The 16705-nt window shown below is 54.0% G+C and overlaps 1 protein-coding gene across 3 annotated transcripts in view; it reads right to left on the bottom strand.

Moving 5' to 3' along the window:
- Positions 1 to 16705, bottom strand: part of GRIK5 (glutamate ionotropic receptor kainate type subunit 5) — a 50991-nt gene that overhangs the window by 20237 nt on the left and 14049 nt on the right. For all 3 annotated transcript variants that reach the window (XM_013064008.2, XM_004767740.3, XM_004767741.3), the window contains one exon: positions 11974 to 12177. In XM_013064008.2, coding sequence (XP_012919462.1) covers positions 11974 to 12177 — 204 coding nt within the window. The remainder of the gene's footprint in view (positions 1 to 11973; positions 12178 to 16705) is intronic.

Consider the following 16705-nt stretch of genomic DNA (forward strand, 5'->3'; position numbering starts at 1 on the left):
AAATAAGAATAGAGGGCCCAGCTCACCAGCCCAGGGGGGACACACACTCACAGAAGCGGCTGACACACAGAGCATACGAGGTAACATGGGTGTGGACGCAAGTGGGGCCCAGGTCAAACAGCTACCATGGGGTGAGGGACATGGCTCCAGTCCCAGGGCAGAATGCAGAGGTGGCAAACTGTGTCAGGGGCCCAAAACACAGCTGGATCAGGGTGGGGGAGGCACACCCTTTGGAATTCCTGGAGAGTGAGAATAAGGAGCTTCTTGCCTCTTACACACTCACCACTCTTATGACTAATATGTGAACTGCCAGGAATGATGTCAGCTAATACATGACTTTGTATTGATGCACTATGACTTTGATGCACCCACAGGAGGTGCACCCCGGGAAGGCCCTTCCTAGGGGCCCGAGTCTCCCCTTCAGAAAACAGGAGGCAGCAGCTTTGCAGATGGGGGTCAGGAGGGGGCTGTTTGTCCCTAGGTCAGGCTCCAGGGGCCCTCTTCCTCCCCAAAGCGCTCCCAGTACCCTTCTTCTCCATCTCTTGCTCTGCTCCCTGGCCTCCTCACCCACTCTGGGCAGCTCGTCTCAGGCCAATATCTAGGCCAAACCCACTTCTTCCCTTTCCCAAATTCTCTACCTCTCCTCCAGCAGCAAGAGCAGAGACTCTACTGCTAAAATGCACCTCAGATCTGTCCACTCCTGTCCATCCCCCCACCCCGTCCAGGCCCTGACCATCAGAGTTGCTCTCCTCACAACCACACCAGCTACCTCACCAGCCCCCCAACCATCACTCAGAACCCCATAGTCCAAATGGAAGGTCCCCTGCTTGAAAGCCCTGGGTGGCTTTGCACTACCACCTGCAACAAATCCCTTTCATGGCCAAGAGGCCCTGGTGATCTGAGACCCACCACCTGCTGGCCTCGCCTCATGCCTTTCCCCTCACCCACTCGGCTCCAGCCACAGTGGCTGCCTTTTGTTCTTTGATACAGAAGGCTCATTCCTTACCTCAGGGCCTTTGCATGTGCTCCTCCAGAGCTCTGCCTCACCATTCAAGATATAGCTCACATTTCCCTCCTTCAGCCCTCTCCACAGCAGCCTCCAGATCCCACTTACAGGGTCCTCTCTCTCATATGACCCATTACCCCATTTTATATCCTGCTTTGCACTACTGGAGATGACCCTGCCAGTTTGCTTATTCATGGACTAGCTTTCCTACTAAACTACCAGTTCCTTGTCCATCTGGTTAGAGGTGCACCCCAGAACCTACACAGGGGTTCCCAACAAACACTGCTGGATTTTGACCAAGCCTGGCCTCTCTGAGCAGCCCCCAGGGCTGCCACCATTCCCCACCATACTCCTGAGCCTCTCACCCCGTCTCACTCAGCTGCTTTCCACCCTCCACCTCAGTGAACACTGCCTTTGCATGGAGCCCCCCACTCTGCACAGAACTGGATCCCACCCACCCCGACAGGGTCCCCTGAACCCTCCCTCCTCTGTGGCACCTTCTCTAGACCTTCCCAGGCTCAATGCCCTTGGATCTACCACAGCCTTTAGCTCAGTTTGGAAAACATCTGTTTGCATCTCTGCCTCCACAGTGGAACCCGCAGAAGCAGGGCAGGCTGGAGGCACCGTGTCTGCCCCAGGGAATGAGGAACGTGCCCCCCTCCTCCAGGGGCCTCCAGAGTGACCCAGACAGACAACGCTCTCCTTCCCCATGCTTCACGGAAACGCCTGGGCCCAGAGGCTCACCCTCACACAGCACGCACCCTGTGGCCACTGTTTCAGGGCTCCCTCCACCCAGAGTAGCTCACGTTGTCCCCAGAGCAGCCCTGTCAGGGAACCATTCTTCCCATTTCGCACGTGAAGAAACGGAAGCAGAGTGGAGATAAGCTCCTGGCTTATAGCTGACCCTGTGGTTCAGAACTGGTCCCCCTCTCAGGGTTTCACCAGTCCACTGTCCCTACCCAGGCCAGCGGCAACGGCATTGGAGGACAGGGTCCAGGTCCCAGGTGCTTTGCATGTGACTAGAGGGAACAATGGGTCCTTGAAATTCTCGTCAACATACAGCCAGGAAACTCAGCCCCCACCCTGTCCCCGGGCTCATCGCAGGCAGAAGCCCCCCCTCCCCCCAATATCGTCCTTGACATCTCTCCACCCCTCACCGCTTCTATCCACGCGCTCTCCTGATTCTTCCCCCAAACACTTCTGGAATCCATCGCTTCCTCCAACTTCACAGCCCTGCTCCTGTCCCTATCACCATGTCTCAGGACTGGAAAGCTCAGCCAGCCACCCAAGGGGCCCCAGAAACTACAGCCTGGGTCACAGCAGCCCTGCTTAAAGCTGGCAACAACGCCCACTCTCCTTCCGCTGTCCCCGTACTCCTCCCCCAGCCCCTTGAGGCCCATGCCGCCCAGCGTCCACCGCCTGCCACATCACGAACGTGTCTGCTCCCCCAATGTGATGGTGTTAGGAGGCCGGCCTTGGGAGGTGAGAAGGAGGTCATGAGGACATAAGCTCATGAACGGATTTAGTGCGCTTGTCCCATTCCATCCAGAAAGCAGAACCATCCTCCACCACATTCAGCACAGCAAGACGGCTGTCTGTGAACCAGGAAGAGGCCCCTCACCAGACACCAAATCTGCCGGCACCTTGATCTTGGACGTCCTCCGTCTCCAGAACAGTGAGAAATAGATTTCTGTGGTTCAGCAGGCCCCCCACCCAGTCTGCGGCATTCTGTTACAGAAGCACGAACAGGCTAAAACACCCACCACCTTGCCCTGCATCCCCTCCTACTTAACAAATACTTGGGAATACCGACCCCCGACCAAGCACGGTTCTAGCTTTGGATCCAGCAGTGAAGATGAACATGAAATGGTGGGTGGCAACAAGCGCTATGAAGAAAAATAAAGCAGGGCAAAGGACTCGAGATTGCTGGAAGACGCTAGTTTGGACACACTCCCTGCTGCAGGGAGGTCTGGGGGCCAAACGTGAAGGAAGGGAAGGCGGCTGGGTTCTACTCCCAGGACAACACAGGACACCACATCGCAAGGTGTGAGTAGGGGGTGAGATGATCTGGCCACCATGAGAACACACCACAGGGGCAAGAGTGAAAGCAGGGGTCTTGGGGACCAAATGAAGTCCATGGAAGTACTTGGGAGGGGGGGCAGCTGGGTAATGGTGAAAAGAAGTGGTCAGATTTGGACTTTGTTCCGAAGAGGACAAACACATCCTTAAACCCTGCAAACTCTGGTAAGGTCCTCTTAGAGCCTTTGGAACTCTCCTTCCACCTCCCCCTCCACACCCTAAATTTCCTAATGGAGTCCCCTATTTCTTACAGAAGATTTCCCTCCACAAGGGGACGCTGACATCTAATCTCTGGAATGAAATCAGGAAAAATCCAAATGCTGAGCCATCTGTAGAAAAGATGGGGTGGAGGGGCACCTGGGTGGCTCAGTGGGTTAAAGCCTCTGCTTTGGGCACAGGTCATGTTTCCAGGGTCCTGGGATCGAGCCCTGCCATCGGGCTCTCTGCTCCGTGGGAGCCGGCTTCCTCCTCTCTCTGCCTGCCTCTGCCTACTTGTGATCTCTGTCAAATAAATAAATAAAATCTTTAAAAAAACAAACAAACAGAAACGAGGGGGCGGGGAGGCTGTCTCAATCCCGAAAAGTCAGCCAACGTGCTCGCGAGTCTCCCCTGGCCCCAAACTCTACCCCAGCTCTGTGCAAACCCTGGTTCTGCTTTGCCACGAGCTCCGTCAGATTCTGCCAGTAGGGGGTGCCAGCGGGTCGCTGCAAGGCGGCAGGAAGGTGAAGGCTTGCCCTGCTGCAGCCTTTGTCCTGGGGCAGCAGATGAATCCAGTTTGTGGCTTCCCTGCACTTGCAGAACCGGCCTCACCGAGTCCGAGTCCCACCCCCACCCCACCCAGGGAAACCCGTGCCCCCCAGCTTCCAGAAGCCAGTTTCCAGTGGTTTCTGCTCCTCTCTCTGTTCCTTTAGAACTAGGGAAGCCTCCAGTTCAGTTCCTGCCTTGCCACCTCCGTGAGAGCTGGGAGTGAGAGTGTGGAAACTACGACCCTCGGGCCAAGTCCAGTGCCCGATTTTGTGAATAAAGTTTTATTGGAACACACTCTTGGCTTCTTGTTTAGGTATCACCTACGACTGTTTTCCATCCAACAACAAAGTTGCAGCGTGGTGACAGTATGGCCCAAAGGTCGAAAACAACATCAGGCCCTTTCCAGAAAAAGTTCGCTGATCCCTGCGTTGGAGTTCAACTTTTACCCTCTTCGTTACCATGGTAATGGTAACAGCTCTTCATTCAAACATACCGCATGCCTTGTCTCCCGACAGGACCCTGACTCACACAGAGAGGACAACAGCCAGGCTGCAGGAGCGCTCAGGCCACAGCGGCCCTCACTGCTCAGTCTCCGGGAGGACCCGGCAATGAGCATTTTCTCAGGAAAACAGTGAGCCTCAGAAGACCGCACCATCTGCTCTCAAACCCCAGAGGTCTGCGCCGTGAGTCACCCCCCGGGTGCCTCTGTCTCTGTTTGCCACCTGCACTCTGTGTATCCCAGGATCTGCTGGGTCATCGGGCCCAGGAGGCAGATCGGCTGTGATCTGTCACAGCGCCTTGGTGTGCTCCGGGCCTCCCTCAGAGTGAAAAGCCATGTGGGGAGTTTGGTAAGTGGCCTGAAGCAGGCACACAACTTACTTCCAAATCCCTGAGCCCCACCACACGTCTCCGGTACCACACACGCAGCGGCCCCTCCTCAGACGCCTGAGTTTCAGCTCCGTGAGGCCTCTTGTCTGGGTTTCTGAGTTTTCACCTTTCCAGCTCTTTCCCCGTCCCAAGGCCTCAGGAAGGTGGCTGTTTCCTGCACCCCTTACTCCAGGGTCCCTTCCTTTGCTTTCTGCGCTTTCAGTCCCGTATTTAACCACTCGACCTCTAGGTAACAGTTCTTTGTGTCAAATGCGCTCTGTCCACGTAGCTGATGTGATTCCGTTCTGGTAGCTCGTGTTGTTTTCATGTCCACTTGGACCCTGACCGGCGGAAAGTGGGCGGCTTTATTGCCAAACCCCTTAAATGTGACTTCCTGCTCACAAGATCCGATCAGTGACACTGTCCAGATCAAGCCCTCCACAGCCTAGAGGACGACGGAAGGCGAGGAAATGGAAGTCACCCCGAGGCGAGACGGAAGGCTTCTGGTAGACCTCAGAAAGCAGGCTGGAGAGAACCACGTCTGCCAGGTCAACAGCTCATGCCAGCTGCCAAGGTTGTGTTGACGTGCTCCAGGAGAGACACTTCATTTGGGCCAGCAACTGCAGTTGGAGTCACCGCCTGGACTCCGTTGACAATAATCCCCAGTCATCGGCCAAAATCCATCTGCCTTCTGCACGGGCCGAACCGGCCAGCTGACTAGGGATGAAGTCATTACCTCTGCTTCCTTCAAGCCGTGCATGACAGCACCGATCTCTGTGATTCCCCCAAAGGATGTAGAACTGCTTTGGGGTTCCTATCCTGAGAAAGAGGGGCAATTCTAGGAGCTTCCGCTTGGTTCTTTGACCATAAGGGCCCTGATTTGTGGGCCATGAAGGTCTCTTCCAAGTATACAAGTGGGACATGGGAAAACTCAGGGTGGGTCTGTGGACCTGTCAGGGCCATTCCAAGCTGAACTCGGACTCAGACTCTGTCCATCACCTGACCAGGCCCACTGTGGTCCACTAGGCAGAACAGAAAAAATCAAAGTGCTCTGCCATCTGTAAAAATGACTGGGGGGCGGGGGACAGGTATCTCAATTTCTAAAAGCTAACCAAGGGGTGCCTGGGTGGCTCAGTGGGTTAAGCCTCTGCCTTTGGCTTGGGTCATGGTGTCAGGGTCCTGGGATGGAGCCCCACATCAGGCTCTCTGCTCAGCAGGGAGCCTGCTTCCTCCTCTCTCTCTGCCTGCCTCTCTGCCTACTTGTGATCTCTCTCTCTGTCAAATAAACAAATAAAATTTTTAAAAATTTAAAAAAATAAATAAAAGCCAACCAAAAACCTTCTGTGTGAGAAGGAGCCTGCACAGGACCCACTGCAAGTTTTCTGGAAAGTTGTTTGAGGCCGTATAACAAAAGTCATAGAGGGTCCTCCTCCTTGACCTCGTTACTCTATCTGCAGAATCGGTCCAATCAGCTACAGCGCAGGCAAAGCTTTAGTGCACAAAGATGTCTGCTTATGGTTGTTTATAACGGCACAAACAAATAAAAAATGCCTGGAAACAACAAAGTACAAAACCATGCGTCCGTGAATAACAGTCTGACTGCTCGGGGAGGAGTATCCACAGCCAGGTAACGTTCTATTTAGGTGGGAACGATAAGCTCTTATTTTTGGCCTTTGGGCAGAGGTGTTTTTTTGTTTGTTTGTTTGTTTGTTTGTTTGTTTAAAGATTGATAATACCTCTTGTTGGCAAGAGTGTGGGAAATGTGACATTCTCGTGCACTTTTGGTGGGAATATAAATTGGTGGAACCTTTCTGAGCGTCCATGTGGCAGTCTCTCTCTGCTTAAAAAACATTCACGTTCTCTGACCCGGGGCTTTTGCGGTTAGGAGTTTCTCCTTCGGGAACATGCCCGCCAATCCACAGGCCCAGGGCACGGTGACCGTGTCTACACTGGCAAACACAGGAAACCACCCAGATAGGGGATGTGTTAAATAATTCATCCTCGGGGCACCTGGGTGGCTCAGTGGGTTAAAGCCTCTGCCTTCGGCTCAGGTCATGATCCCAGGGTCCCCCTCTCTGCCCACCTCTCTGCCTACTTGTGATCTCTGTATGTCAAATAAATAAAAAAATATTTAAAAAATAATAATAATTCATCCTCAGCTGCACGATGAAATCCATATTTCTCCTCTGGAGTTTTGGATCATCACCTCAAGCAATCCCTGCCCAGAGACAACCCCTCTTTCCCCAAGCCCCCCAAAGTGCACCTCCCACGTCCTCCCCAGGGCGGGAGCTGGCCTTGCCACCCACCCAGCTGCTCAGGCCACACACCGCAGTCACCCCTGATTCCTATCTCCCTCTTGAGCACCTCTGACACAGCCACCGCCAGAGTATCAGCCCCTGTCTTCTGTCTCCTGGACCTTCCGACAGACTTCTAAACGGAGAATCCTGTTTCTGCTTTTGCCTCACTACGGTGATTTCTCAAGAGAGCAGCCAGAGTAATCACTTTTAAATGAATTAAAAATTAATCAAGGTCATACTTCCATACCGTGGAACATTATTCAGCCCTAGAAAAGGTGGTAACTGATCCACGCTTCCACATGGACATGTGATGCCAAGTAAAAGCAGCCACATAGCAGGTGATGCCATTTATAAGAAATACCTAGAATAAGTAAATCCATGGAGATGGAGAGACTGGTGGTGGCAGATAGGAGTCTGGTGGTTGCCAGGGGCCGGGGTATAGGGGAATGGGAGCTGACTGCTGCACGGGTATGGGGATTTCTCTGGGGCTCACGAAAATGTTTTTAGCATGAGGTAGAGGTGACCATGAATAGGCTGCCTGACCCTGAGATATACACTTTAAAATGATTCGTTTTATGTTATATGAACTTGACCTCAATTAAAAAAGAGAGAAAGCCAATTAGCTCATGGCACATTCCCTGCCTAAACCCTCCCACTGGCTTCACACACAGTGAAAACAACATCCCAGGGGCGCCTGGGTGGCTCAGTGGGTTAAAGCCTCTGCCTTCAGCTCAGGTCATGATCTCAGGGTCCTGGGAACGAGCCCCGCATCGGGCTCTCTGCTCAGCAGAGCGCCTGCTTCCTCCTCTCTCTCTGCCTGCCTCTTTGCCTACTTGTGATCTCTGTCAAATAAATAAATAAAGTCGTAACAAAAAAGAAAATAAAAGAAAAGAATATCCCAGCTCTTTACCCCGCAAGGTCCCCTGTGAAACAGGCTCCACTCTAGGACCTCGTACTCTCCCTCACCTACCCCTCGCCCCAAAGCTCTGTGATGGAGGTAATATCATCTCCACTTCAAGAGGGGACCCCCAGTCCAGAGAGGGGACCTGGTCTGTGGGGACCACATGGTAATGCAGGCAGCTGAAGCCAGCCCTGCCTGATCCCGAATGAGCTAGTGACTATCAGACCATGGCACAGGCCGCTTAGACTCTCCCTCGGGATCCGGCACTGATGGCCCCGGCTGCCGAGCGTGCTGGTGGCTCAGGGCCCTCAGCTCTCAGTTCGGTGGGCAGAAGAGCCTCCCTAAGGACGCCCCCCACCAATCACAGGTTGGGGGGCATATAAAGTCCTGCCCCCCCCCAACCTCAGCCCCAGAGATGCCTGGGGGATAGCTGAGGCTCAATCAGAGCTACATAGCAACACTGCTCCTTCCTCTGCCCGGCCCACTTCTTCCTGCCCTCCCAGGGCTGGTTTCCAAGGAGGCCTCCTGCCTGCTAATCTGCACTCAGAGTCTGCTTCCCCAGAACACCCCAAGACAGCTGCTTTGTCCTTGAGGGCAGGGCCGGAGGGCACAGATTTTTATCCTGGGGGCGGGGAGGTGAGGGGTGGAGGGGAGGCACTCTGGCGACAGCCCATGAATGACAGGTCAGACTTGCAATGTAGAGGATCCTACTGGAGGACCCAGCATAATGGAGAAAGTCGTGAGGCCAAGAGGCCAGTGAGGAGGCTGGGAGAGGGGCGGGAGCCTGAAGTCACACAGACAGGACAGAGAGCAGGCCAATTCCTGCAGCGGCCACTGGGTGGACTAAATGGATGATGATTAGAGACTGGCCTGGGAACTGGGGGGGTGACTGGGGAGACTCTGGCGCCCTGGGCTGGCTTCCATCTGGAGTCACTCGTCAGCTCTGGACCAGCCTGATGGGGCCGGCCCTGGCTCTGCTGGTCGCTAGCAGTGTGGCCTGGACATGATGCCTTGGTGTCTCACTCACCATTAGAGAAAACTGGGCTAAAACCAGGCCCTCTTTGTGGGGCGGCGTTCACATGGTTCAAAACGCTTGGGCACGGCCCTGGCATGGGGTGAACGCATCCTCCTGTCTACCCCAGGCTCCCTGAGTCCCTGCTGGGGGTCTGGGAAAGGCCCTGGGTCAGACCCCCTGGCTGTAGACCCATGGTGAGGGGGGCAAGTCCCTCTGCCTCTGAGCCCCAGGGCAGCAGTGGGAGGTCCTTTAAGTAACACTTGAAAAGCCTCTGGCATGGGGGGTGGTGATGACAAAGGCAGCTGCTGCTGCAGCCACCCAGGAGGTCACAGCCAGGACCTGCAGAAAGCTCCGTGTCCATGGTCCATGGCCATCCCTCGGCAGGCAGCAGCTGAGCCTCTGCAGGGCCAAGCCCCACCCATCCTTCGCGCTCCCAGATCACTCCTCCTCCAGTGTTCTCTCCCTAAATGTCATCGCCATCAGCCAGCTGCCCGAGCAACGGAGAGGCTCTGTCCTTTCTCTAGAGTTCCCCGCCCCAGGCCGTCACCAAGACCTGGCACTCTCAGCCTCCCCCGTCTCCATCCTTGTCATCCCCCTACCTCCCTGCAGGTCATCCTGACCCCCACCCCCACCCCCACCCCGAGTGATTGTTTCCTCACAAGCCAGCTTGAGACCTTTGGCGGCTAGCCATGAGCCCCCTGCTGACAGCCAGGCTCGTTTAGAGCAAGGCCAGGCCTGGCTATTGTATCTCCCAGGGAGTAGCACAGCGCCTAGTATACAGTAGGCCCTCAGTGAATGCTAGCCGGCTGGAGAACACACAGAACCACGAATGTATGCGGGTGCTGGCCGAGCCAGTCAAAATAACATTAATAAGAACGTGAGTGGAGTACATGCTTGCAGCTCCCACAACCCGCCAGGCACCTGTTCTAAGCCCTGGGAAGAACTCGTTTCACGCTCAAGACCGTGGTGTGTACTAGTTACCATTATCTCTCCAATTTTACTGTTGAAGAAACATCGAAGAGAGGTTAAGGAACACGCCGAAGGTCACACAGCTAGTAGGCAGCAGAGCCAAGATACCAACAGGGCTCAGGATCACAAGGACAAGCCCGCGCATCCGGAAAGCTCAGGGCCTCTGTGCTGTTCTAGCCCCAGACACCACCCTCAGACACCACTTGGAATCTTCCAAATCTCCCGCCCCTACTGCAGGGCAGGCCTGAGGCGCTTCCCCAAGGTCATGCAGCTGCAAAGAGGACTATTACCTACTTATTTGTTGATGAAGAAACTACAGGGACTCGGGCTGGGGGCTACTCTCCTGCCGCCTGCCTATTTCTGGGGACCCTGAAGAACGCTCTGAGCCCACATGGCTGAGGACCAGGATGTAGAAATGGAAGTCGGGGGGTGGGGGTGCTGGGCCGCCAGCTCTGCATGCTGTCTGCCTTCTTGGATTCTGGCTGCGGGCCCTTCGAGAACCCACCCGGGACAGAAGCTTCCAAACAGGCCAGCAGCGGCAAGGCAGTGCCTCGGGCCTGCTGGGGGGGGGGGGGGGGGGAGAGGGCCTAGCCACCAGGACCCCAGGGACACCCTCCCAGCCCTGCCCCCACCACAGCTATTCTGCTTTGTCCCGGCTTCTGAGGGTGCCTTCAACTGGGGGGGGGGATGGTTCTGCAGTCAAAATAGCTCTTGAAAATCAGTGCCCTAAGGAATAAATGCCCTTGTCACGTAAAGTGGCCTTCTCAAGTCTACCCCAGTGACATTTAAGGACTTGGATGCACTGAATTCTGGGTTGGAAGAGACATGAGGGTGAGGATCCCTCATGCCCTCAGCCAAGTCCAATGTCCAGGCTTCCCTGACTGTTCATGGCCATCCGTCCCTACTCTGCACACCTTCCCTGGCTGGCTGGGGCCGGCATGTCTCCCCGGCACAGCCCTGGCTCCAGGCCCTCACCCACATGGTTTCTCCTGCCTGGAATAAAAAGAGGGATTACACATTGAGATCTCCTGCCTCTGACAAGCAGCATGGGTGGTGCTGTCCTCATTCCCTGAAACCCTCAGGACAGACCTGAGAGGCATCATTATCCCCATCCCAGGGAGGGAAAAAGACAAGTGAAGGAAAGAGAAACAACTCACCTGAGCATTCAAACCCAGACTGGTCTGATTCCAAAATACGTTTTCCACACCACCCTCACCTCCCACCTCCCACACCCCTGCCTCTCTCCCTCCTCCCCTTCATCCAAATCCCACCCACACTCAGGGCCCTTCCAGGGCACCCCACTCTGTCTCACCCTGACTCCCCTTCTATAAATGCCATTTCCTCTGCTCTGAACATATTCCCCTGCTCCCATACCCCATTCACTTTGCTGACTCCTTCATACCCTTTGGGAATCTGTTTGGGGTGTCCTCTCCTGGGAAGTCCTCCCTGGACCAGCTGGGTCAGGAGCCTCCTCTGGGTCCCCCCTCGCAGTCTCCCCCATCACAGCCCTGAGGGTTATCTCGTGGTCATTTGCTCTCCGGCTTCCTAAAGACAACCTAACCTTTCGAGAGCACGGTCCGGATCCCCTGTGCTCACCACTCTATCCTAGGCCCAGCATGGTGCAAGGCACACAGACAGTGCTCAATAAACACTTTCTGAGTGAGTGGACTTGTGAGTACAACAGGCAGCCTCGATGCATCTGCAACAGGCCAGGTCCAAGTGGCGGGCACCAGCCATAGGGCGCCGTCCCTATCTTCCCCATCCAGGCCTCCCTCCGGCAAGAAGCCTCTTTCCACCTCTACAGTCTCTGTCTGATTCTAACTCCGTGTCTTTTTCGTTCACCCAGACAATGCCTGAGCACCAGTGGAGCCAAGGGATGCTAGGGGAGCATGTGGCAAAGCAGGACCCAGGAGATGAGGCCTCTCCACCCTCTGCCTGGCCATGCTGGCCCCGTGGCATTCACCAGGCAGAGGAACACAGAGTACCTGCTGTCCTAGGCCCGGCTGGTGGATTCGCCACTGGCTGCTTGCCGGCCGGCCTCCCCTCACCCACCCAGGCCACAGCCCCTTGCCCAGACCTGGCCCAGCCGTACCCGGTTGATGAGCTCGCCGACCATGCCTGTCCAGGAGCCGTTGGGCTCAGGCGCCCCGTACAGCCCATCCTCCACCAGCCGCAGGCGGTAACGGAAGCGCAGGAGCTCAGCTAGCTCACGCAGCATGTCCACACAGAAGCCCTCGAAACGCTCATTCCCAGACAGGGCCTGGAAGTTCGGCCGGCGCATGACGTATGGGTTCTCCTGGGAAGCAGCAGAGAAGAGAGGTCAGAGACTGAGCAGCTAGGGACTGCTTAAAGAGCCTGGAGCCCTGGCAGGGGCCGCCATATCAGGAATCTGCCTCCGAGAGGGACAGAGTCAGGGCACCTGTTCCTGGCCTGAAGATGCTCAAAGCGGGGTTAGGCCTGGAAGCTGCCGGCTGTTGTCTCGGGACGCCGCCCCTCCCTGCAGATCACAGGGAGCGGTGTTCAGCTCTGCCGGCCAACTTGATGCTCAAATGCTTACCAGGGAGGCGAGTAACCCAAGAGTGAATCACACTGGAAGGAGATTATGCCAAACTGGAAGAGGGGCTTTCAAATTTCTGACCATGATCATAGTAAGAGATACATTTTACTTTGCAACGCAAGTCCTACGCACGCATATGTGTATTTAAATAGACTTTGTTCCTCAAAAGAGCCCTTACCCTTAGGGACCAAAAGGCAGCAGACCCTGATTATTTTCCCTTCTGCTCCACTTCACTTTTCTTTTTTTTTCTTTTTTAAGATATCAATATACCCAACACGGGGCTTGAACTCACAACCCCGGGATCAAGAGTCACATATTCTACTGACCGAGCCAGCCAGGTGCCCCTCTTGTCCACACGATCAGTACCGACCCCCTGAACTAACTTGATGAACTAGCAAGGGATCACAGGGTCTGCCCCACCAGGATCAAGAGCCAGCCGACATCACTGTGAGGGAAGCAGGCCCGAGATGCCAGATGGCCTGACGTCAAGAATTCTGGAATCCTCGGCTGTTTTGCAAAATGTCCTGATTATAAAGGTTAACAGCAATTCACATTCTAATACCGATTCTGGCAATGCTTTGCAAGCTAACCAAACACCTCAGACTTTGCACAGGTTTGCTACCCTGAAGCTTATTTCTGAGGGGTTCCAGTAAACTTTACTGACCACCCCCCCATGCACCAAATGAGCATAAAAGTAGAGAAAATGTGCCAAAGGCTAGTAAGATGAGGCATTAAGAAGATGATGTCGACCAAAGGGAATCTTAATCTTGACACAGTTATGTCTGAAAGGGTATGTGTATAGTGTCTCTCTGGACAGAGGAACAAAGGAAGTTAGGGCTTTGGACACAGCGGGGAGGGCTCTGGCAAGAATATCCAGGATGGTGGCCGCATACCGAGTACCAGCTAAGTGCCAGTCCCCCACCCCCAGCCTCGAACAGATCCCTTTAACTCCTGGCAGTGACCTTACACCAGAGGCATTATCAGACTCGATTTACACATGTGGAAAACTGAGGCTCACGGAGGTCCAGCGAGGGGATTTGTTCCCCAGCTACCGGCACAATGAGGCCGAATCTAGTATAGACTCTGGGTTCTCGGACCACTCCAAGCCCCACAGCTGAGGGGTAGTGGGACGGAGGGAAGTCAGTGCTGCTCTCTTTCCGCCACGCCGCCTTTCCAAGACCCAAACTGTGGAACGGGGAGTAGGAATGTGAGATGCTGCTAATAATAGCATCAGTAGCTAGAATTTCTTGTAGGCTTGCTGTGTGACAGCTACTCCGTCAGCGTGGGAGGTCGGTATTAATACCCCCGTTTCAGAGATGAGGACACCAAGGTCCCGAGAAGTGGAGCTGTAAGTGGCTGAAATGGACAAGCCAGGCTGACTCCAAAACTCAGCTCTGAGGCCTCTGAGGCCCTGTGCTAGACGGAAGCCAAGTGGACAGAATCCGAGGGGGACGTGGGAGAAGCCAGGTAGACCCGGGACGTGGTCCCAGTGTCAAAGCTAGAGAATCAGAAATCAAGACTTCTCTAGGCAGGCACCAGCACTGGAGCTGGAAGGCTTCCTCCGTCCCCCAAGCTCTCTGGACATATGGAGCAGGGAACTGAAGCTCAGGGAGGCCCAGCGTCTCAACTGAGGCCACAGAGCAGAAGCAGGGCAGTGGGGAGGGGAGATGGGACAAAGCTGGGCCTCCAAACCCAGTTGCTTTGCACTGTGAAGTCCTCGGTCCTTCCGCCAAGGCCCAGCTGATCTCCAGACCCAAGGCTGAGACACCTGTGTTGTGGGTTTGGGATCAAGGCCTCAGCATTGGGGTCTGAACTTATAAAGGCAGAAATAGGGACTGGGGCCTATGAACAGAACTTGAGATTAGAGACCACTGATGTGGGACTCAACACAGAGCCCCAGACCACCAGAACCAAGGGTCTGACGGAGCCTCTCACGCAGGGTTTTCTGACTCCTTCAGTTTTCTGCGGAAGCGCCGCAGACAGACAGTGGGCTGGTGCTAAGTCTGATTCTGAGAATCCATCCCACAAATGGCTGTGCATCTGTACACAAAATGTACGCCCAACGGCAGCATGGCAGCACTGCTCCCAGTGGGAACAAAGACTGAAACTGCCTAATTTGGGACAGGTTAAAAAGATTATTGATGTCATCGAAGACTCCTAGGCAACTCCTAAAATAACAAGTTCTATCGGATATATTAAGAGGAAAAGGAAAAAAAAACCTAGCTACAGATTGTATGTGCGTTGACGTTTCTGGAAGGATGTGGTCTCCGAGGAAAAAAAGGGGGTGCGTGGAGCGGAAGGAGCCTAGCTTTCCACTCCTCACCCCATGTGCTCTTTGAAATCTGTTTTATGTAGGTTTGTATTAACTTCAGTGCCTCCTCCAATGTGATAAATTCTTTTAATTAAAAATTTTAATATTAATTATGAAAATATTTTTAAAATTTGAAGCAGGATATTTAAGTGTGTATAGAAATGTGGATGGTCAGGAAGAGTCAGAGCAATCCTAAAGAAGAAATTGGAGGACTGAGCCTCTGGGGTATTACTACTCAATTTAAAGCTACGGTATTTGAGACAATGTGGTGTTAGTGCAAGGACAGACAAACCGACAACAGAACAGAGCTTGGCGGGGGTTGGGGGAGCGCCTGGCTGGCTCAGTCGGAAGAGTCTGTGACTCTTGATCTCAGGGTCATAAATTCAAGTCCCACACTGGGCATAGAGATTATTAAAAATAAAATCTCAAACAAAACAAAAACCATGACATAAATGTGTCCTGTCCCCCTACCTCACATGGTACATCAGGAAGATGGTAGATCTCACTGTAAAAGGTAAAACGATTAAATTTTTCAAAAACAAATAGAAGTCTGTCTTTGCGACCTTGGGGTAGGCAAAGGATTTTTAAATTCTAAAAGCATTAATCAAAAAGGAAAAAAATCACAGATAAAATGGACTTTAGTAAAATTAGAAATCTTTTCATTGAAAGACTGAGGGTTCAGAAGCAAGGCACAAGGTATTTGCAGGACAAACATCCAGTGAGAAGTTAAATCCAGAATATATAAATAACTCCTAAATCGGTAAAAAGATCCCATGTCCCAATTTTTGTTTAATTAAAAAAAAAGTCTCAAACAGGGGATTTCCAAAAGAAGAGTATCAAATGGCCAATAATGTAGAAAAGGTGGTTGACGTCCTTGTTAGGGAAATACAAATGAGGACCACAATGTGGTTGGTCTGGGCGTCATCCGGGTACCAAGCTTGGGGGGGCCAGGAGGACCGGACGGCAGGAGCAGAGGGCCTGGCCGGGCACTGAGACGCCGGCCACAGTGGGTTCTGGTTTATCCGGGATGCGAGCTCGGGAAGGTATGCCTTTAGTGCTGGGAGGCCAGGTGGCTTTTCTACCTCATGTGATCCTCCCACAGCCCTTCGAGGTAGGATCAGGAGACCCATATTACAGGTGAAGGTTTAGGCCAGCTGAAGTGGCAGAGGGCAAAGTCAAAAGGAGAGCGACGTCCAACCAGCCACAGGTTCACCCAAGAGGAGGATGAGACATCCCAGCATGGGGAAAACAATCATAGGGACCACGGAGCGTTCTGAGAAACCTTTACAGGCAGGAGCAAGGCTGGAGGTTGAGGGAAGGCCCCACACAGCCTTACCTCCATGGGCCTTCTTGGACCTTAGCTTCCTTGTGGGGCCTCTGTCAATCTTGTGCCCAGCCACCCTTTCGGCTCCAGACCAGTGAGCTCTACCGCAGAGACAGCCTCACCCTTCCTCCATCTCGGGCCTCTCCCTGCATCCTCACTCCCAGCCTCTCTGCCAGCCTCAACACCCACATGAGCTTCCCCTCCCTCCTCCTACAACCCCAGCAAGCTCAGGCCTCACTTCCCGACCTGGAGCACCTCTCCGGAGCTCTTCTCACATCTAGAGAGGACCCTGCCCCTTCCAGCTCAACGCCCTCCAAGGGCTCAGGGAAAGGATAAGTATACCCTCCAGAGACCCCCTCCAACAGCCCCACAGCCAGCGGGCCACCCCCGTCACAGCACTTACCACTCTCTGTGCTTGCTAGGTGCCAGGCACTGTTCTAGGCCCCAGGGATAGAGCGGGGGGAAAAAGGCAGAGTCTGACCGGCTCTTGTCCCAGGCACCCAGTTAGTCTTACGCCAGAATCCCCCCATGTCCAACGCAGGCCCAGCCCAGTTTTCTGATGTCAGAAAACATCAGCGAACGAATGGGTATGTCCAGCTGTGCAGACAAAGCCACTGCTTCCACATCTGGTC

This window comes from Mustela putorius, unplaced genomic scaffold (genome assembly GCF_011764305.1).
Source record: "Mustela putorius furo isolate JIRA1106 unplaced genomic scaffold, ASM1176430v1.1 tig00000196_pilon_pilon_pilon, whole genome shotgun sequence".
NCBI classification, from domain to species: Eukaryota; Metazoa; Chordata; class Mammalia; order Carnivora; family Mustelidae; genus Mustela; species Mustela putorius.